Source organism: Falco punctatus (assembly GCF_963210335.1).
Source record: "Falco punctatus genome assembly, chromosome: 1".
Classification (NCBI taxonomy): Eukaryota; Metazoa; Chordata; class Aves; order Falconiformes; family Falconidae; genus Falco; species Falco punctatus.
This window is the reverse complement of record NC_137580.1, coordinates 88,523,615-88,547,685: the sequence shown is the minus strand read 5'-3', so window position 1 is coordinate 88,547,685 and position 24,071 is coordinate 88,523,615. Positions and strand designations below refer to the sequence as shown.

Below are 24,071 nucleotides of genomic sequence, written 5' to 3'. Positions count from 1 at the left end.
ACTAAATGCCCACTTTTCACTGCTATGTGCACTGTACCTTCATAAGTACATTAGTCTAAAATTCCCACCTTTTGCTATTCAGAACTTGATACACTTATAACTCAGAATCCATGTATGCGTGTGTACAATCTCTTTATTTATGTACCAGCTGTATCTGCTTTTAAATTAATGCAGTGCTAAACCAGTTTTCTTAACTCTGAGCTGCATATTGTACATAACAGGAGTAATTTTCACTGAACTACTGAGAGCTACTAGTGCCCCTTCTGGAAAGGGCAGACTGAAATAGCAGTAAGCCTTTCATGGCTACGGACACACAAAAAGCTCTTATTCTCCAATAAAAATGAAGATGTCCTTCAAAACCAAAGGGCTGTCTAGCCTATTTTGAATGGCCTTCTATTTACACAGGCTAAAGTGTGCACAGGCAGCTACCACAGACCAGCAGATGCAATGTATATTCACCGTCTAACTTGCTCTAAAATTCTTTATTATGTCCATGCTCTAAATTAACTTGGGATTTTGACAGTGTGATGTCTTAAAAAGGAATATATATGTTTCAACTTTTCCTCATTGGAAAAATACTCACACCCCCTCAAGTGTTGAAAACACTTCTCTACCTTCATCAATGTAGATAAGAACTTGGAATTTACCATGGTAATATTCTTCTGTATGAGAGTTTCCCTTGCAGAAAATGCTTAAGCCAACATTACAGATTAACAGCTTGGTAAAAGTCAGAAAGTCAGATCAATGCAGTTTGAAAAATGCCACTTCAAACAAATTAGATTTTCTAGGGTCCTTGAATAATTTGTACAAAAAAAAGGCTTACCAAAGCAGTCTGTAAGTTCTTTCATCCACTAATTGTCATTGGTAAAGAAAAGGACCCATCATCTAAACTTGTAGCTGATAGCCAATATAAGCCTTAGGATAAATGAGTTTGCTTGTAGAGAATTCTCCAATAGTTCCCGAAAAGGAAAGGTCACACACTACAGCACAAATCACAGGCAGCTTCTGTTCTGTGATGTTCCACTCACTATCGAGCATGAAATGGAAAGGTCTAATGCAGAAGAATGTAGATCTCATTCTCAGCACTCTCTTAAACACTTTTCTATGGATACTTCAAAATACAGCACTGGAAGTCGGAAAATAATAGTGCCTCTATACATATATTGTATTAATAGACCAAATCAGCTTAAAAACAACAGAGAAGGAAGTACTTAACTACAGGAATCTTGATTAAGAAAATCTTAATTCATTGTTTCCCTGTTTCAGAAGCAGAAGATAGCTGAAAGACCATTTTGTGTATTTGCCTGCCCTTTATAACAGATACATGTATGATCAACCACACGCTGACAAAGTACAAGAGACTGTACAAAGGATCAGCCCTAACATGGCGTGAAGCCAAGATACACATATCCCATTACACTGCCAGCATCTGACGATAAGCTGTAGTCTAAACCCAGAAGACTCCCACACTGAAATGGCTACAACACACTTGATCACAAGATAGGATGAAACATTACATCAACATTTGAAGAAAAGCAAGATGAAAATGATGATTTCAGAAGATTATCCTACAAGACAGCTAAGTCGTCAACTCCTTTTTAACTTACCCCAGCACTCCAGAATCAGAGTCTCATCTAGGGTAAGTACTAACAGAATCTTTCTTATCCTCTTATTAACCAAGAACACAAGACAGTAATTAATTTAACAGATACAATACTATATACAAATAAATGGCAACTCCCACAGCCTCAACTATACTGCAAACTGAGAACTTTTTTCTGTATGTACTCAACTGCTAAATTACATTAGGGACTTATTAGTTCACTATTCAGAATAAGATCTCCAATTTGCAATATTGTTTAATGGCAAAACTCTACCTCTTAGGCTGAATATAATCTTTGTTTAATTATAAGATATATCATTGCTTAAGCTGATTTGCTGTGCTTTATTTTAACTAAATTATGCCCCACTGACAAAAGCTCTTTTGAGCATCCTGTTTCTAGGAAGATGCTATAAGACCGATATCAGTCAACATTCTTTTATGAGCAATCAGGATACTCATCTGTATCTCCATCTTCCATACCGTATTCATTTTTGTTAAGTTTTGAAGAGCCAGTTTTATAGTGTACTAAATTTACATTTAATTTGAACAAAAGTATGTGTCAGCCCTCGTTCACGTAGAATTGAATGGAAATGAAAGGGCAGGAGTCTGGCACACTAAGTGTGTATTTGTATCACTGCACTTCTGGAAACACCACTTGTTAACATGCTATTAGGCTGCATCTTTCAGTGTAAGAGAAATCAAGAACCACTGTCTATTAATCAATCCCTTGCTGTCAGAGGTGTTAAAATACACAGCGATTGAATTCTATCCCCTGACTGGGTCATATGCTGTATTCTCTTAGGACTGTGCAATTTTGAATTTTTATTTTTTGTAACACTCACCTGAGCGCCATTATTTCTACATGAAAAATAAAGTTAATGACCAAATATTTTTTAGATTTCTTCAAAGTTATAAGATTTGGTTGTTTCAGGTGTATATATAATAATTTATATTTTAATATAGTGCACAGTTATTTATTATATCCTTTTTCATTACAGACAAAAAGGGCAAAAGAGAGAAGGATAATCAAGAAGAAACACACAGTTGGCTCTCCTATTATTTGTCCAAAACAGATTTCTGAGGAGCATATCTTGATATTTGTCTTGTGGAAGATGCCGATATAGCCCTGAACATAATGTCCTAGTTTTTCTAATAAAAACTTTCCCCAGGGAGGTAAAGACTACCACTAACTCATGAGCCACAATATTCAGCACAAGTGCAAGAGCACAACAATGTAAGTACAGCACATTCTGAAGGTGTTCAGAAGCTCAGATTTAGTATCAGTTAACAAATCTTTTGGTAATACCCAGTACTTGTACTGTACTGGCAGCTTTTCAAACCTTAGCTCTGCAAACCCAGTTTAAAATAAAATCAATTTCTGAAGGCATAATATGCAACAGTCACTTGTCTCCAGGCTGAAGATGGGACAGGTACTGTACTCTGGAGATCCATTTAGCACTCTCACCTTACAACACAAAACGCAAAAATGAAGCACATAGAAAAAAACCCAGAGATTTGCAATGCATATTATTACTTACACTGAAAAGTTCATCTCCAACAGAGCTGAATTACAAGTATTTTTTTTTTAGCCTTCCCTTTCCCAACAACTGTCTAAATACATATAAAATAGTATACACATAGAAAGAGGGACATCATACCTTTCAACATCTCCCTGCTTTAGTGAGGAAGAAACAAGCTGAAAACAATTCAATGCAACAACCTACTCCAGCTTTCCTCTCCAACCTCTTTCCACTTGTTACCAGGGTAACCAGTGTTTGCAGATGCCTATAGCGGGCGCCTGGGTTCATGACTTCATCACAGTTAATGTTCTCTCTCTCTGTCTCTCTTTATACGGAGAATACACTATATACATATATCCACACACTATAAACATATAGCTTATACAACTCTGGCAACTGTTTTTATATGGAGACAATTTACTTTGCTATTCTGATGTGTATAAAATGAAAAATAACACCACCAAAAATATTCACTTGGCAATCTGCAAATGTGGAGAAAGTTTAAAAGCAGTAGTACTGTAACCAGTAAACAGCTGCCCTGGTCTCTCTGCACTGTACACTTAATCATTTGATTTCATCATGCTGTCAGGTGTAAGAGACATTAACATTACAGTGTTATAAAACATTTTATGTGGAATTTTAAAAAAATCCTTTAGTCATGCACTAAGCCTATTACATGACAACTGAAAGACAAGCCCAGAAAATGTGACTAGCACCTGGAAAGAAATGTTTTCCAGTTTCTGACGGAAGCAGTTTGAAGTATTGCAGCAGATATATTAAAGGATACTAGCAACTTCCAGTGCATACAGAAAACATCATTTCATTATAAGAAAAAGGAAGGAGCTGAGATTTGAACTCCAGGACAGAATACTAACGTGATTTCAAAAGCAAATGTTTGGAGAAATGAACAGACAACAGCTTGCAAGTGCTTAAATAGAGCACTTGCACCACTTGCCTTCATCCCTCTGCAAAACACCTTTCCCAGTAGTTCCATGTGTCAAGACAAAAAGCCTGAAAATACATTACTATGATTTAGCAAATCTGTACTACCTTGCCTTCCAACCACTTCAAAAGAGTACAACGGAATTCTGTGTGCCACAGACACTAAGAAATACTTACTTTACTAGTCCCAGTAACAACTGGTTTCCTTTGTATTTTAACGGCCACCCACAGCACATGCAATTGTTCACAGAACTGACTGTTACTCATTTACCATACAAAATAGGTATTACTATTTTTTTTGCCACGGTGATGGAAACAGGTCTGATCCTTTGGTCCCTGACACAGTGCAGTAAACCTCCTACCCTTCCAAAGAATAGTGCTGATGTGAAAAGAGTTACTTTTTCGTATTCCATCCGCCTCACCCTCCAGTGTGCTGGGAATTAATACAACTTTTTTCCCCATACAGCAGTTGGAAAAGCCATGGAAAGCTTGAATTTGAAGGAGCTCAGAGTTTCCTCATATGCTGTGCTACTAAGTCAATGGAAAGACTGCACTGGAACACAAGGCTGGTTCAGCTGAACAGAGTTTTTTTAAGGATGCTAACCTACCGAAATAATGGCAGCATCAGCCCTCAAACTGTATCTGCCATGAGGTACTACACCACAGCAGGCAGTGAGATCACTTAGTTCATCACAGGATGTGGTAGGTATACTTGGTAGCCTTTCCTTACACGTTTTCTTTCACTAAATTAATTTCAAATATCCTGCCATGAAATTTATTTCTAAAAAAACACTACCAAAGTCATAGCTATAAAAATAATATTTGACTTGAAATGCCAAATTCTGGAAATTACATTCAAAGCTGACACATAAAGCCATGTGTTAAAAATTAAGCAACAGAGTAATTTAGGAGGCGAAAAGCTGCAGAACACAAATTCTATTGCCCCTTGAAATGAAAGAAATTCAAGCAGTCTGGTGAACAGAAGTTCACACTGTAATAGCATGGCATACTGCTATATTTATTGCTAGGGTCCTGAACAGAGACTCTACTGTAAAATTATATGAGACATACCCAAATATGCTTCCTAATGCCTGAGGTCAGCTGTCACAGAACAACATTAATGTGAAAAGACAAACCAGGTGGCTGATCTCAAAGTGCTTCCTGGAAATAGCCTCTGGCCCATACTAATTCCCAATCTACCAGGTCACCATAACAGCCACGCTGGGGCCAGTCTAACAGCAGAGATAGTGGAATTCTCATGTCCAAAAACATCTCCTGCCACTACCAAGTTTCCTAGAGGTGCAGAAAGCTGGCATACATGTTGGTAAAGAAAAGCCCTGAAGTTCAATACTAACTTTCTCTCTATTTTTAAAGCAAAATAAAACTTCAATACAAAAAAAAGCATGGGCCTAAATCGAAAAGACAACAGTTGGTATTCAACTACATGAACTTTCAAATGGCATTATAATGATACAGATAATTGATACTTGTGTTTTAATATCTGACTCAGCAAGCACACATCATTTGGAGAGCATCACAAAGTAGCATCTGTGGATAGAAGCACTCACTCATTTGTAGTCTACCGCTTCTGAATTTTATGTACTAGTTATTTAATGAAAGCTGTTAAGAGTTTTCCTTCTCAGTCAGTATTTCATTCTCCTTTGGCCTGACTGCCAGCTAAGCACAATGCAAATTAGCAAAAGCAGCTGTTAGAAAAATCTCTTAAAAGAATATAATAACACCCTACAATTTTCTAAGAACTTTGTAAGTAATGTAATACCTCTGCAGTAGGGTTACAACTACATCTCTCTTCAGTCTTCATTCATTCAGGAATATATGTAAATGTTATGCTGCTGGCAATAATCTAAAATCAGTGAAACTGAAACATACTGTTAACAATGTAGCATCATTACAACTTCTTCTACAAAAGGTCTCCAGAAAACATGTTCCATTAGTGTAAAAGACCCACATGTCAATGACTCCCCAGGATTTTCAGGGGGATCTAAGGGTGCATGGGGCTAGAGAGCCTCTTGGACCACAAACCGGCCCAAACTGCACTAAACCCCTGCCTATGTACCACCACCTCACCGGTGGGAAGCTGCTGCTCCTGTTCTATTTGTTCTTACTGAGCTAAGATGGGTACAAAAAACAACAACAGTTTTAATGTCAAAGGATTTTCTGCACGGCATTGGACTGAATAAATAAAACTTAAGAAATCTGAAGGGTAAAGATCAGAAATAGACATTAAGTGCACTGAAAAACCATTCTGGAATGAATTTGTTGCGATAGAAAAGCAAATCGGTGTACTTCCAAAGGGAGAAGGAAAAAACATGACTGACTGATACTGTCTGAGCACTAGGCAGAAAGGAATTAAGAAGTCACTCACAAACAGGAAACCCCCTACTGACATTCAGCAGTGAAGTTGTTTTCAGAGTGCACCCATTGTGAAAAATAAAAAGCTTCATGAGGAGCAAGGATCAGACAAGGGGAAGTGAGAATACCAATGCCAAGGAGGCTGAAGCAGCAAGAGATCAGAGAGATCAAACGCAGAGCTAGCTGACGGCAGCCAGTGATTTCCATCAGTGACTTCGCAGTCACTAACAGGTGGATAGGAGCTTCTACACTAGGATGGTACAAAAGACATGGGATGAGAAGTATTTAAAGAGGAGCTTCTAAAGCCTTGGAGGAATTCAGCCTTGGAAAATCAGGAAGACAGCTGCCAAAACCCAGAATAAGTCAACATGGGAAATGAAGGAGAGAGTACTGAAAGTAAGTTGCATACAAGTGACGCAAGAAAACAGAGCAGAAGAACATGTGTATTTAAGAAAGAACCCTAATGTCTGGTAACTGCAATATGAAGAAGGCTGATGTGAGGCCACAGGTCCTTGGCCAGCCTAACCTTTTATGTATTTCAGCTTTTTTTAAGCCATCTGTTGAGAACAACCCTGTGCTCTAAAGCACAATTTTTAATTCGGCAGAAAAACCAAGGTGAGACGCTGACTGCTGTTAAGAGGGTTGAATATTACTACTTCCAGTCATTTGAAAAGTACCTGAACATTTGAATTGAAATGCATAGCTAAAATAAAGCATGGCCAAGAGGGACAAATACCGTGGGCTTTTTGTGTAGGCAGAAAGTTTTCAGTACACTGAATTACAGGTTCTTAAAATCTGTATCTTGTCTTTAGAAATTTATGACAAGCAAACTCAGAAGATCCTGAGATCAGCACGTGGCTAAACTCAACTAAAGATGAAAAACTACAATCTCCATTATTTCACTCAGATAGAAACAGGGATTAGGTCTATCCACTGACGTCTGGAAATCTAGAAACTGTGGAATCAAGGTGAATCCTTGTGCCATGCACTCTTTTACTTTGAAGACACATGCTCTCAATGCGAAATTACAGAGCTGACATTCTTTGCAGTATTTCCCACTCTCTGACATAAATTGCATCAGTCTTCTGAAAACTCAGTATCAACCTAAGGTCGTGTATCAGTTGTTCAAAATAAACTAAGCTGCAGACTTCTGGGAAAAGATGCTCTTTATACCTAGAAGTACTTGTATGACTCCGATGCCCTGTTAGCCTACAGGACGAAATGCCATACTACAACATCATTACTGATTTTTTAAGACCCACCACTTCAAAAAACCCTCTTTATTTTGAAATCTTTTAGGGAGTCTGCTGCTGCCTACACACACTTAACAATTTAACTTCATGGCTCACTATTACAGTAGTGCTGCTTACCTTTCCATGCAACTGTCCTCACTTGCATTTATTTCTTGTGCTTCTGAAAGTCTAAAAGTTCTACAGATTGAAATACACTTACACCTTCTTGCCCTGTTGTACCTAGATAACAAACACCTAAAATTATAGCAGGATATTCACAGGGCTTATGGAGTGCAACTTTCCTGCACAATACAGAAAGAATTGTCTTCCCTAGCTCTGAATTTCTAAGTTTGGACAGCTGTATCGTAACGTTGTTTTTATACAGAAATACTTAAGCCTTAAATGGACAAAAATTTAAATGGGAGGGGGGAGTGTTAATCATCTACTCTGATTTTATATTCTGATTTTGTAAATAGCTGGCTTTAAGAAGAACACAACTTTAAATAATTCCAAGTATAAAAACTTTCTCTTGGTATCAAAACTCAGATGTGAATATTTTCTTGTTCATACCTTATGAGAATCAACATCAAAATAAGGACAGTGAAGAAGAAGAAAATGTCAAGATTTTTCAGCAATTCAGAACAGTATAATACTGGAACAGTGTGACAGGCTGGAGAGGGTTTACCTTAATTGTCCTATTTTAGTTTCCCCAGAGGAAATCTCAGGCTGAGCCACAAAGGCTAATAGTCCAATGTACTTTTATGCCTAAATGTAGGAAGCTGTAATGCTGAAACTACCACTACCATCACTTTGCTGCTGGACTTCATCATGCTGTATTCTGTACCAGTTAGTCACGTACTAGACAAAATATTACTAAAATATTTACATAAGAAATGAGTGGCATAGCACCAACATTGTTTGGAAAGCCATTATTTTTTCTGGGGTAACTCAGAGAAAATTATAGCAGCTAATACTCTCTCATGTTGAATGCTTTCACATGAACAAACAGATACAGAAGGAGGTGACAAAAAAGAAGAAAACAGAATACTCTAAAAATGGGAAGAGTCTTTACAGAACAGAGCTAATGGAAAGCAGATGAAAAAGGGTCGTAACAGAATTATGAATAATTCTTTTTAGAGGAGGTGGATGCAGAGGTAGAAAAATTAAAAAGAAAAGAAAAAGAAAGGACACAGCAGTAAGTGGTGTCTCTCTCAGCTAAATAAATGACTTGTCAGGTAGATCTGAGAGCCAGAAAGCCAGATACAACACATGCATTCAGCACAGGAATGAGAGCTCTGCAGAGAGAGCCTCTTGATCTTCAGACATAGTTTCAGGGGTGTAATTCTGGCAGCTAAACCTTCCATCTCCCTCAACCAAGATGATGTATAGAAAGCATGCAACTTTACAACCCTAACAAAGCCTAGGAAGTCAAAAGATTAAAATAAATGTTCCAATCACTGCAATGTGGCCTGGAAAATTGCAGTAAGGAAAGCACATCAGAAATGCTTGTGAGTTTTGTTTGAAAACTAAAAGAATGAGTGAGTTCTTATCTGCACTGTCATTCCTACCAGTCTCCTTAGTAAGCATACAGCAACCTCACAGAGGATTCATTTTTTTTCTCCCCTGTTGTCTAGGCACAAACTAGAATTACTCCCCGTTGAACAGGCCTGCCAAGATATTTTATGACACCACAGAAATCTATTCTTTAGCTTCACAAGGACAGTAATAAATATGGTTTACACATTGACTAAGTCATCCCTTCCTTATCACTCCCCTCTCCTTTCTTCCCCTCCCAAGACAACCTCTCCCTGGATTTGTGAAAAAGGAAAATTAGATGATTATAACGGAACTGCTAATATGGGATGTTAAATTTCAATTTTGTCCTGTACTCAGAGATTAGCAAATTGGGAAAACTGATTTCTCCCTAATTTGCTCTTCATTGCTGACTAATTCAGATTATGTGCATTCAGATGCCAAGGCTGATTACATATGGATAGAAATAAAATAACAGAAGTATACAGATACAAATTTCAGAAAGTTGCAATACCAGACAAAACATCCATACCAGATCAGTCTATTCATTACTAATTAACATTACGCACCATTAAGTCTCACAGATCTGGTGATCTCACAGTCACTATTTCCCCTGTAACCTCAATCTGTTCCTTTCCACAATACCTGTTTTGTATATGATTCATTCATAAATTTATCTGGGCTCCTATGAATTTGTCTATGGCATTTTGTGAGTAGTGTTAGGGCCCAAGCTTGGGAACAGATGGAGTGAGCACAAGCAGCAGCAGATGCTTTTTCAGACAGTGTTCCTGCTAAGGTTGCAAGAAAGTACAGGCTATGGCAGGTGCTCTGTCACCTTAACACACACAGTGTCCCACAAATGAGTACAACCATCTCTTTCAGGTACCCAAGGCAAGTCTGAAATTAGGTCTAATCTTACTTTATTCCCCAAAGTGGATCAGTACTGCCCTGCACAGTGATTTTGATACTGTTAACAAGCCAGCCCGTCATGACAGCAGTAAATAAAAAGACAACATTCTCATTTAATTCTTTCCTCATCTAGACAAAGTGTAGAGGACCAGGTACGTAACAGTCCTAATCACATCACGTGACCCTGCTATAGAATAAATAACATTTGTTCTGTAACTTCAATCCTTTTCTATACTCCATATAGTATACTGTATACTCTATAAACAACCATACTAGGACTATAAACAATATGTTCCCAACATTCCAGTCCTGCCAGATGCTTATTTTCTCCAATGTGAAAAATAATAGTGATGATACACTGACTTTATGAACCATGTGGAAGCTTGGAATTTTCACAGTGTTATAGATCTCCACAGACATATACAGGGCAGTAATAGCTATGCATCTAATTATGTTAATCAGGCACTTGTGAGTCAGACGCAGGCTGTCCACCAGTTTATTTCAATGGCAATCACTTTGAACTCTTTTTAAAGATTTCAGGTATTTTAAAGAACTAGATCCTCACCTCTTTGAAGAAAATAAAACAAATGTCAGGGGGTTTAATGCACTAGACACTCACATTCTCTGTTTAAAACATATGACTACTTTTAGGCTGCTGTTCCATGATTTCACATGCAAGTCACACAGACAGCGGTCATTCTTTTAATCTATCCTAGTAATTAAATAAATATTAATTACATAGATGTGTCCAATTGAGGACCAAGACAAAAATCTCTGTGTAGCCTTTTGAATGTGGTCTAGTGATCAGAAAATGGGACAGAATCAGAACTCAGACACTGACTCACCATGTGGCCTTGGCAAACCGATCAGAGAGGACCAAACCATTCTGCCTCCCTGTGACTTACCACGTGCAAGATCACTCATGCTGGGAGCAGTCTCTGCATTTTGACTCCGGAGGTGCTCAGTGTCCCTGTGTGACTCCTGGGATGGAGGTACTGAAGATGCTGAGGAGGAGGATGATGAAGAAGAGGAGGCTGGTTTGGATTTGGAATGCAGATCATTCAGTCTCAGGAGATTTTCAGAAGTCACAGTGTCTGGATTCACTGGAGTAGGATGCATTGTGGCTGGCGTCACTGGGAAGAAGCTCTCTCTGTTGTCCTTTGTATGCTTTGGGGTTGTGGGTGCTTCTCCTGTGGACTACATAAAACAAAAAAGGGCAGAGAGAGACAGTAAAATAAAAGTGTCAGTAATTCCACATATGCTACCTGCTTCAGTGACAACTGCAAGCTGCCCAGCTTTTTATAGACAGAAAGCACTCCTCACAGGGAATATAAAATCAACCACTATTCCTTTATGGATTATTTTTCTGTCCTTTACTATTTATCAAACTAGCACTTGAACATTTATTCATATTCAGATTTACAATGCTTTATTTAACAAATCCCTCACAACTTAACATACTTTCCTGAACTCTGTTATTAAGCGTGAATTACAAACTCCTATGAACAGAAACACCTTTCATTTTAAAATGTTGACAAACCCTTGACCTGAACAAACAGATCTGCAGTGCTTTAAAAGAATTCACAAATTATTAAGAAATTATTCTTCGTGGATGTTGAAGGAAGAAATGGAGAAAGCAGAAAAATGTATTTGCTTGCAAAATAAGTGATCAGCCTAAACTTCCCAGTAACTGCAGAACTAAGGAACAATGGTGTTCAACTTGGAACAATGCTCTGGAAGATCCGTTGCCTTTGCAGAAGTAACAGCAGCACCAAAAGCAATGCTCTACTCCAAAGCCAGAGCTAAGAATTTAATGCAGTGTTATTGATTATATGGACAAAAGGTAGAAGAGTGACATAAAGTCACTAAAGAAGGGAACAAAAGTACCCATAAAACAAGTATCTTCTCTATAATTTTTATCAGTAATCAAATAAAGTATTCCTGCTTTGAATTTGAATTGAAATAAACAATGCATTTATTTCACACTCTTTACAGTCTTCATTTAATGGAGACTAACTGGACCATAAAAGATACGGCTGAATGGAATCCTCAACTGTTTAACTGTCTGGCTCATACCTCTACCTCTCATACCTCTACTATAAAGAAAAATCCATTTTAACCATGGTGATAGAGTATGAGTGTTTGAACTAGAAATAGAGATGTCTGCTCTGTCAAATGTAAAATCAAATTGGGCCCTAATGTCCTAGATGACCAAAGATTTATGATAATGCCAGAAAAGCCAGCCTGCAGAATTTCACTGAGAGAACAGAGTAAATTTCAGCTGGAGAAAATACATACTTAAAATTCGAAAGTGGAAAGCACACGAGTACATTTTTTTTTTTAAATAATTGATGGAATGTATTTTTGAAGTTCCTGAACTTGATTAATCAATCTCTAAAAAGCATATGATTAAAACCTGCCAGATTCTATGTTGTCATGGTTTAACCCCAACTGGCAACTAAGCACCACGCAGCCACTCACTCACTCCTCCATCCCCTGGTAGGATGGGGAGGAGAATCAGGAAAAAGGTAAAACCCATGGGTTGAGATAAGAACAATTTAATAACTGAAGCAGAATGAAATACAATAATAACAACAATTGTAATGAAAAGGAGAGAGGGGGAAGGAGAAGTAAAATCCAAAAGGAAAAAAAAACAACAACAGTAAGTGATGCACGTTACAGCTGCTCATCACCCACTGACAGATGCCCAGCCAGTCCCCCAGCAGCAATCGGCAGCCCCCAGCCAACTCCCCCAGTTTATATACTGAGCATGACATCCCATGGTATGGAGTACCCCTTTGGCTAGTTCGGGTCACCTGTCCTGGCTGTGTCCCCTCACAATTTCCCGTGACCCTCCAGCCTTCTCACTGGCAGGGCCCAAGAAACCAGAAAGTCCTTGACTTAATATAAACGTTACCTAGCAACAACTAAAACCACCAGTGTTATCAACATTACTCTCATACTAAATCCAAAAACAGCATTGTACCAGCTGCTGAAAAGAAAATTAACTCTAGCCCAGACAAAACCAGCACATATGTGCACACAAAAAATAAAATACAGCAGCTGTACTCACAGCCATTGCCACAATGGATCAGAAAACATCTGTCCTGCCTCTGAAAGCAGGAAGTTTCTGATGTTTAAAGCATCAGTCCCAAAACTAAAGGCCTCAAGATGCACAAATGGGATCACACAAACTTGAGGGAAACTAAATTGCAGAAGAAAGCCTTAAGCCAGAAGTGAGATCACTAGAGGAAATGTTTTCAGCTGTGATTTAGAGGGAAAACCCTTCACACCCATGCACTTCATTAACTTACATAATACTTTATGCAGAACCTGACATTTCTGTGCTTGTATTGTATCCAAATTTTTTTTCAGCAGAAATACATGAAGGTACTACTAGTTAGGTACATATTTATAAAAATATATCTGCATCTCAAACCGTGTTTCTATAAAAATGCACAGCTATTTCTAGAGACAGGAAGAGGACATTTGGAAAGTAACTCAGCAATATTTGGATGGTACTCAGAAGAAAAATGATTAGTGAGAGAAAGAGCACAACATCATGGAGTAATTCCTGCTGGAAGGGACCTCTGGAGGTCTCTAGTCCAACTTCCCGCTCACAGCAGAGCCAACTTCAAAGTTAGATCAGCTTACTGAGGGCCTGTGTCAAGCCCCGTTCCAAATACTGCCAAGGATGGAGATTCCACAGCCTCTCCAGGCCCCTGTTCTGGTGCTTTACCACCTTCACATTGAACATTTTTTTCCTATCACTTCATCCAAATTTCTCTTGCTGCAACTTAAAAGCGGTGCCTCTCATCTGGTTCCTTCCTCTCTGCTCAAGATAGCAATTCCATATCCCCACCCTCCATTAGTCTTCTCCTCTCCAGGATGAAGCAAACCAGCTCTTTATGACTTCACTGCCATAAGGATACATCGTTGTGTTCAACCTCTTGTCCAGGGCTCCAAATCACTTTTGGCAAAGCTGTTCCCCAACGAGTTCCGCTGCACAGCAGCTATTCTGCCCCAGGTGCAGGACTTCCAGTTTCTCTTTATTGAGCCTTCAGGGAGCTCCTGTCAATGCACTGCTCCAGTGCCCTGAAGTTCCTCTGAATGGAAGGTAGCTCTGCTGCCCAGCATGCTGACCGTGCCCTCCAAGTTGGTGTCACTCAAATTCACTAAGGGTTTATTCCATCCCATCATCCAAGGCATAAGAGAGGATTATGCCCTGGTATAAGTCTGAGGAACGCCACTGGGAACTGGCTGCCACGTAGAAAGCTAGTGGTTGGTCAACACTGCATTTAACTAGGCAACGGAGGCAGTGACAAACACTGAGAAGACAAAGGCCATCTTCCAAGTTGCAAATGATTCAGCACACAGAGAACAAAGGTTGAGACTGAAGCACCATTATTCGTCGATATAGATGTAACCAAATCCCTTTTAAATTTCTCTCAAAATGAAGATGCTGTATCAGGGACAAGAAAAATAAACCAGTTTTTATTTTTAATTCATTCTTCCAGGTGAAACTGTGGTTTGGGCGAGATTTTTTTTTTTTTTTGGCAGAGAATCAACCTGCCTCATAAAGAGAATAACATATTATTTGCACAAAAGAATAAAGCTGAAACTAACGTGATGTTTCTGTCTCAGTAAAACCATGACTAAAAATTCTAATGTGTAGCCAAGAAGTGCAGCCTTATACCAAAGAACAGCAGCCAAAGAAGATGTTTGTATTTATGGCTTTACAGAGAACCTTCCAAATTTGACCTGATGAAGAGCTGTCTAAGGCTTCTGTAAATAGGTTCTTTCCAATCCAATGAAACAGAGACCTTGAAAGCAGAAAAAATCCCTTTCAATTACCTTCTTTTCTCAAAAGAGGGGGCAGGGGTAGAAGAAAAAAAAAGGAAAAAGTTATCTTTAAAATGTGAGTCAAAGCATTAAAAAACCCCATCCTTGGCTACTGTGTATTCTGTAATTCACGTAGCCCTAAGAAAAGGGATTTAAACCTGCTTCATTTGTTTCAGTGGATCCAGAAACTGAAGACCACCCAAAAGCTGTAAGCAGAAAGCTATAAGATGAGCACCACAGTGAGGCACATCATTTTATCTAAGAGATTTTGGCTTTAGTGTATGATCAAGAATTCCAGCACCTTGGATCAGTAACTGATGCTACTCCCAAAATCCAGATCAGGGCAATGTCACTCAGTATACTACTCAAGACTTACAGGGCCATATTTCATCATCCTGCAGGTGACTGTCTCCAGGAAAACAGAAGACTTTTTACCATTGCATCTGAGAAATAAACTCAGAAAAACTCATTACAGGAAATCTTGACTTTGCCAGAAGCATGTTATGTTCATTTATTTCTATTGCTACACCAGTAGTTAGGCATAATAAAGATTAATTTCCACAAACATAGTACAAAACTGAGAAGCAGTAACAGTTCTTTACCAGAGTTTTATGTGGTTTCTCATTAGGAGTTTTTTTTTGGTTTGTTTTTTTTTTTTTTTTTTTTAGTTTTTACTTTGTTGTGGCACTAAGTCAAAACTTTAGAAATTCTGCTTCCCCCTCTCCAATCCACTTCACCGTGCTGAGCGTCTGTTACTACCACCGCATTTGAAATACAGTAGCTTTATTACAAAGGGGCTTTAGTCACCAAGAGGAAAGGAGTATTTTCTTACATTGATGGGGATGCTACTTACAGAACAAGTGTATATAACTGAAATAAGATGAAAACTCTTATCTGCCTTGTAGCTATCTTACATTGTACTTACAGGTTCATGTAGTGAAGACTGGCCTACCTTCTGGATTTTTAAAAACGAGATGAGGTACTGAAGAGTATGCAGTACTACTTTTGTCTTGACTACTACACTATCAAAGTGGATGGAAGAAATGTTTAGGGCTTATTAATATCCAAGTGACTTGTCACAGACAGTGAGAAAAAGTTCATTACTTCCATAAATACCCGCTATCTTATTTGCTTTTCTTTAAAATACTTAGAAAAAATGTTCTTTATTATGAAGTCTGTGTAAAGCTGAAATGAATTTTGACTATTTCTGACTTATACAGCTGGTAAATTCAGCCTCCTGATTTGTTAAAACCTTGACTACTTCAAAATGCTCCCAAAGAGTTCATTCAGCTTCATGGAAGCTATACACAAACCCTTCCCATGTTCAAAGCTGATGTAAAAAGTAGTACAAAAAATACAGGACAGCTTTCCACCAAAAAAACTAGCAGCAAAAATGCAGAATTTTTTCACAGATGGTAGTGGAACAAATAGCTCCCTATAGTTTCCCAGTGAGGCACTTCAGTAGTGAGACAACAGCAGCAGCAAAAAGAACCCGAACATTAAGATAAAACGTGAGAAAAATGTTACTTCACAGACTATCTCCAAAGTCATAAATCAGACAACCTAACCAAGGGTTTATTTTTACCATACTTATTGTTGTTTTCAAAATGCATTTTGAAAAACAAAGAAATCCTACAGCAACCTTACTGATACTGCTGCTGGAATGAGTCACTGTTCTGGAGCTGTGGGGAAAAAGTGACAAAAGTTCCATAGAAAGGGAAAGCAACGGTCTTCCCATCAGAAGTTTCCTAATGAAAGATGCTGGCACTGCAACTGTTACATAACATCTTCTTGTTGTTTTTTTAAAATTATTCCCATGTTCAGCACCCTAGCGGGATCGAAATCACAGTCCATCTAACAAAAGGTGCACCTTTTTAAAGGAATACCAGCGCACTCCACAAAGCCTGGAACGTGTCACACAAATTGGCTGCACAATATGCTGGCCACATTCCACAATATCAGCGCTCCAACTCCTGCACAGTATTGTATTTTAATTAAGCTATGCCTATTTATACTTTTTTATCAATCTCTCTGCAGCAACATTTGAAAGAAATCTCATTCGGAAGTCTTCTTCAAGGTACATTAGAACTAGCACCAACATCCATGATCCAGATGCTGAAGAAGCTTGTATTTCCTAAGATTATAGTTCTATATACAGAAAATAATGAAGGTTTATGCACAAACGCATGCAGGGGCTTAATGCCCTGCTCTACACAGGCAGCCGTACTCCAGCAATGCCTCCATAAAAAAAAACCACCATTACTGGACCAAGAGAGATAAGGTAGTAGGATGAAAAACACTGACAGACAAAGTAAGAGATAAAAAGTGACTTTTCTTTCCTTCATGTTCACTTAATGATCGCTTTCTGCAGGAGACAGAAGGAGGAGAGCTGTTAATTATACCAAGAATACACCTCCAGGATAGAGTGAGAGGGGGATGCCATGGCAACTGGCAAATGCAACAGTGAACAAAACGGTCACCCTTTGGTAGGAGTGAGACCATGAAAGAGCTTGTCCTTTTGTCCCCCTATCCCCACCTCCTCCTTCCCCCTCCTTTCTTGTCATCTTTGCTGCATTAATAAAGCACACAGACAACTCAGGAAAAACAACTTTTTCTGTAAGCAGTCTCTGACGTCTTGATGTGCAGGAAGAAAAGATGAAAATTAGCAGCATGTGGGTGGAACAAAAAGGGGGAGAAAACACATGAGGTAAAACTAGAGATGATTATTTTCTAATTTTTTAATATTTTACTTACCTCCTCCCATCTCCAGCAAAGTGCCTTTACAGAAAGCTTTTAGGTGTTACTTGAAGAGAACAGCCTGGTGATTTGTTGTTTGGTGTTATGTTTTGGTTTTTTTGGGTTTTTTTAAGAGTGAGAATTTGAGAACAAAATGCTTCAGACATTCAAGGCAGTTCAAACAAGTCACTCTCAAGTTTCCTCCTTCAAGAAAAAAGCCTATAAGACTGTGTCACTGCAGTGCTGACTGCATTCCACAGCAGAAGGGGAAAAATCCCCTGAAGTGCCCTCTAGCTTCACTCACGGAAGACAATTTTTCCTGTTCCAAATAAAATGTCACATTCACTGTAAAGTCCAACATAGAGATCATAACATCACTAGACTGATGCTCCAGAGTCAATCTGAACACTTCTGAGGTTGTGTGCAGTTCCAGCTGCAGACCCTGTACAGCAAGCCCATCAGCCCTGATCCCCTAAAACCCTTCGGTTATGAGGCTGTGGTTTAAGACTACTCATCACCAGCACTGGGAAGAGTTAAACACTGGTAAAAGAAGAAAACAAGAGCTCAGTTACCTGTTTTGGAACTAGGGAAGGGCAGTAACAGCAGCACTAAAACTGTGCCTTTCCTCAAAACCCCCTGCTTTTATATTACAAAAGCAGCAAAACTTCTGTAATAATAATAAAAAATAATAATCAGGGATCACAGTGGCAGACTGCCAGGAGTCTGAAAGGCACGGCTGATTTGCATAACCTGATTGTGCCTTTGTGTTTATAATAAAAATTTCTTGTTTTGATTCTGATGGCAGCTTCTTCATGAAGCATCATGTTTAATTAGATCTGACACTGAAAGCTGCTGAAGAGTTTTGACTGCAGGTTTAGAAAGGGAAACAAGAGCACTTGCTGGCACCAGCCAGTGGGAGAAGGTGGTCATGTATGTATGTGTTGCTTTGGAAGAGGCGAGTGAAGCCAAGGGTGAAAGAGAAGATTTGATCTGTCAGAACAGGGCAGGGAGAGCTCAAGGTCTGGCAGCTGGAACAGGAAAGGGTGGTTGAAAATTTCTTCTCTCTCCCTCACTGTTTGGGGATGGAGTTGGTCCCAGAGCAAGGATTTTTTTGGCTAAGGCAGCAGTGAGTCTTAAATAACTCAGCAATGTTGAAACAGTCCCTTCTCATGACATTTAGATGATATACTATACCATAAGGAGCCAATAGACATTTCAGCTACTACAACGCTACCCAGTACTGGGAGTTTCTACAGTCAGTCCCCTATTCTCAAGGGTCACAACACAGGATTAGAGACTTAGTGGCATTTTGGAACTTTGCCTTTGAACACTCTTGTATTTTTAGAGATGTTAAATACAGCCCTGTGTGCAATGTTGACGTCTGCAATGTTTTAAGCTGTTCCATATAAATTCAGTTCTCAGGATTGCTGATGTACAGTATACCCTAACACACAACCACAAAGTTTCACCTGTACTCTTTAGGCTACCTGTCATGACAGTTTCAATGCTGGTGAAAGCCATAATTTTAGTATTAAGGCATTCAATATTAAGTCCACAGTAATAAAAATACCCTTTCAAATTGCAAGTCAAGAAAAAAAGAAGACAGATGTATTCTTAGACTGAAGTATCTCCACATGCATTAATATTCTGCACACTGTGAAGCTTCATCATAGCTTGTGCTGCAATAACTTTCCCATGCCGACATGTCCTTAACAGTATCACAGACATCATCATTATGTATAAAATGAAGAATTAAATATGACCAATTTTAGGCAGTCAGTAGAAAGGCTTATTAGAAATTCTCTAATTATCTAGAAGCTTCACAACTGCTTCTGCCAGCACGTCCCCTCCTTGGTCCTTAGGAACACACATTTAAGCACAAAGCTACCTCAAGGTCAAACTAGTCTGCTTAATCTTTCATCCTCCTTCAGCAAGTCCTCCTTGGTATTCCATTTCCAGGGACCATTAATTTCATATGAAAATCTTAGTTGGCAAGACTGAAAATATATCTTATAACTCAGAGCCATAGCTGACTGCTTTCAGGATCTCTGCAAATTTTTTGATAATATTCTCAGACTGAGAAAATTAAAGAAAAGAACAAACATCCTTCAAAATGCTGCTTGACCAAACTGAATTAATCTCTACTCTAACTTTAGAAACTTAACTACTAATGACACAGTGACCACTATGGGGTAGCTATTTCAGCCCATTTGATACATGTGTATCAAAAGCCTTGCTCACACTTAAGAACTTAAACAGAAAAGGACAAAAAGAGGAGGAATGACTTTCATTCCTCTGGATGAACAACTGGAGCTGTTCTCCAGTGGGCTGCACAGCCATACAAATGCTTGTGCCAGCACAAAGGAACATATACCATAGCAGAGGAAGAAGCAGCTACCGAGGAAGCAGGCTTACTTCTTCTAGCAGCAGTTCTCTCTTTCAAGTGCTGATTTACCTATGCTACATTCTTATGCTGTGAATCTCCATCATGTCTTCTAGAGGTACGACTTTAGACAACAACAAAAATAATCAGAAAACTAACACCCATCACAGCCTGTAAGTACAACCAGAACTACTTACTTTCTTCCCTCAGATACTAAAAGGCCACCAGGTGAGATGGGCTACCAATCTCCCATCTTTTCCAATTGCATGACTACTCACTTCATGACTTTAAATTCTAGCCTGAGCAATTTAATGTCGTTGGAGTCACAACCCCACTCCTGATGGGTCACTACTGGTGGTCATACACCCTTCTTTGGAAGCTGCCATAGTCTGAACTAAATTCAAGTAGTTTCTGAAACTTCAGCCTCTTTGTTTTTAAAACAGTACAATAGGCTAAAGGGTCAATAGGCAGTACTAGAACATGCGAATATTTGAGAAGTTATTTTGTCAAATCCTCTGCATATGTTAGTTTAGTCACATGATCAACTCGGCAACTTCAACAAGAGCAGTTAAATATGCAACAAGCAGCAAAACAGCATTCTCTGAAGGGCTGATGATTATACTGTTGTAACAGATAAAATGATATTTATTTGCAAAGTGTTCACTGGGCCATCTTCTGTAACACTGGAAACTGACCAGACAATATTGCCCTTGTCCTCTTGAGGATACGATAAGAAAGATAAACAGCAGCATTAATATCGATGTTTAAGAACGTTGCATCACCACTCTAGATCTTGAACTAAAGTGTGCTCAAGCTTATGAATACAGTACTTTTTAGAATTATTATTATTTTGGAATACTGAACGAAATCTCCCAGCAACTTACACTGAATACATTTTTATACCAATTACTGGAATCTCATCTGTTTATGCTACTGTCTTCCCACCCACCGTATTTCCTTTTTATTAAAACCAAGAAAACTGCATACACTTCAGTCTTCCCTGCCATTTCACTTTCACATTAGACAGTATTACAAGCTGAGATTTTACTTCACCATTATGGTTTAACAGTAAATATTTATTACAGTAACACTGAACCTAGCTAAATACAAACACAGCACAAATTATTAATGATGTTAAAATCCACCTCCCCACACACCCCCTCTGGGTAATATAAATGGATTAACTTACATTGTATTTGCCAGTAGGTTTTTCAAGTTCACAAGTCTCCCTTTGGTAACCTCTTTGAATGACTCTTTCAGCTCTTCAGCTGCTTCTCGATTAGACATTAAAAACTCAAAGCTCCCATAAGCAGGATTTGGTAAAGCAAAACTGTGTTTGCTGTGGAAAAACATCAAGTACTCCCGAAAGTAAGAGCTGGATCCAATTAAGTTTGAGAAGATGTTTAAGTGATAAGATGATGCTCAACTGATTTTAACTGGTAAGGTTCCTCACCACGCTAGAGCTCTAATGCTATAGCATGTTACCCAAGTCTGTACCGAGTACACACAGGTACACCCTTCTGTTAAAGGTGTTACAGACCAAGCACAGCACACTGTTAAGCATCCTGTTAAGATGTTAAGCAACACCTGAACTCTGAACCACAGTCACATGTATAAAGGACTCCTTTTTGAAACACAATTTTCTATCCTTGGCACAAGCAGGGTATGTTGCCACCCTATACAAGATCTCATGACAGAATATCTACATTAATTTCTTTGTTGATGTGTAGTATGTCACAAGAACACTTCAATTTCAACAGCTATCCTGAAGCAGAGGAACTCATCATGGCAAGGTTTTGTACCACCATCTTTTTCTGCCTTCTTCAAGGCTGGGAGCCAACCCTTCTAAGCCACTTCCCCATGCATTTAGCTGACTTTGTAGAAGAAGACGCTAAAGTGCCATCAGCTCAACACATGTTAACATTGCAACAGTCATGAGGACTACAGAGGACTTCTGAAATCAAGTGAAAGGGCCACAGTACTGCCAAACTATTAAAAAGGTTATACTTTTGTGATGAGATCTAACAACCCGCTTTGTCAAATTCCATTTACTGATTGCTCTATTGTTTCCTGCTTAAGCCTCAAGAGGTGTATAAAAAGATTTCAACTAAGTTGTTAAATATTTAGGTTAAAAACTCCAACTGGTCTGGAAGAAAGCTGAAAAGCTGTAATTCAAATAATTCCTTATTTTAGTAGTAAGTGAAAACTTCCATAAAGAAACCATATACTGCCTGGAACTGTAAAATACAACAGCCAACAGAGAAAGACATGCATCAAGGTGGACTCTTTCTTCACAGGGGGTTTTTTGACTGTCAATTGCTTGGGATAAGTGACTGAAGAACCACAGGTCCTGTAAACCTACTCAAACTATCCAATAATAAAGCACTTCTCTGGGCTGCAGCAGCTCTATACATTACATAATTTGTTTACAGACTGCAAATACTTGCCAATTTTAAATAAAACAGGATTCAGTATCTTGAAAACAGACAGATGTCTACAAGAGCGGCTATTCCTGTGTCTCCACACTAATTCATAGTGTTATACGAGCAGCAGGGCAGCTTCACACAGCTTACAAGATTCTGCTAGAAACAGCCGAAAGTGAGACTGCAGCATGTAATAATCTCATTAGCTGGGACTGCTTCCTAAAAGGGAATGCTTACAAGCTTCAAAGTGCATCGTGTTAAGAGGTATGCTTTATTTCAAGTGATTTAACTGGAATTTCATCAATTCCAGTGCAGTTATATAGTAGCTTACCTACTGCATCTACTTTCAAGATTAGTTTGTGTGCAGGTTTTTCACGATTCTAGTGTTTTGCCACATGCCTGAGTAAGTGTTGACTTTGCAGGAAGAAGTGCCATAGCAATCGCATATCCAGAATCTTCAAGAAAGCTCATCAAGGAACTTGGCTGATCCATGCAAGTTTGTTGAGTGAATACATCCAAAAAGCAAACAGTAATACTATTTTTAAAGAAGCTTATTAGCAAATTCTTTTTATTTTGAAGTCATAAATCAGTGTGATGTTGCCTGTTTTTTCCCCAAGATAAACTAAAAAGCCTTAACTTGCCAAGATTTCCTTAATAAAAAAACCCGTAAAATCTTAAATACCAGACCACAATCAAAGAAAACACTTCTACTAGAATACCTCTTTTGACACTTATGTTAATTTCTACAGTTCAATGGAAACATGCTACTGACTTTCCAAGGGGCACAAACTGGAGAAAATAACTTCCAGAAAATCTAATAAAGAAAAACTCCCTTTACTCTTACATCCTGTCCTGTTACCCTGCTAGGAGATGCACTATACAAATGCACATTTTAACTAAACACGCTGTTAGATCATTTTTATCTCAGTATTAATAACTGGAAACATTTATGGATACTCAAGACTCAGACTTTCTACACAGCACAGGAAAAAAACACAGGTCGGCATGCCTTCTGACAACTAAAACTAACACAATTTCAGGAAGAAATTTAGTGTGAAGGTAATCTTGTCTATAATAAATGCTGTGTAAGAGAGTCTGCCCTGAGGGCTTCAACCCCCTCTACTCTCCTAGACAAGGCAATAATCACCAGTAAAACAATATTCATCAAAATGAGATGAGGAGAACAAGCATCCCTAGATTCAAGAGAATAATGTGTGAAAACACAAGGTTCAAGCTCCACTTGAAGGCACGTATCTTAAATGAAAAAAAAAACAGAAAAAAAGCTGGAACTTTCCACAAAAGACAAAGAAATCTGCTTTTCCTGAAGCTGCAGAGTAGGCAGCACTAACCCTTTTTACAGGAGTTGACCTACAGCCTTAATTTTCTTCAGCTGTACTAGGCAGAAAAGCCTAAAAGGAAGGCCTCTTAACTCTATGTAATAGCAAAGGTTCACCTTTGTAAGTTCTTCTACCTCCTAAGCAGCATCTCTAACAGTTGTACTTCAGTTCTGAGAAGCATTTTTCATGTACATTAACATACTGAAGGGACGACCAGGTAACATGAGTTATTTGAGGT

At 38.6% G+C, this 24,071-nt stretch overlaps 1 protein-coding gene across 2 annotated transcripts in view; it reads right to left on the bottom strand.

Annotated features, from left to right (window-relative positions):
• CABIN1 (calcineurin binding protein 1) overlaps positions 1-24,071 on the bottom strand; it is a 120,648-nt gene that overhangs the window by 4,659 nt on the left and 91,918 nt on the right. For both annotated transcript variants that reach the window (XM_080396011.1, XM_080396010.1), the window contains exon 34: positions 11,018-11,309. In XM_080396011.1, coding sequence (XP_080252137.1) covers positions 11,018-11,309 — 292 coding nt within the window. The remainder of the gene's footprint in view (positions 1-11,017; positions 11,310-24,071) is intronic.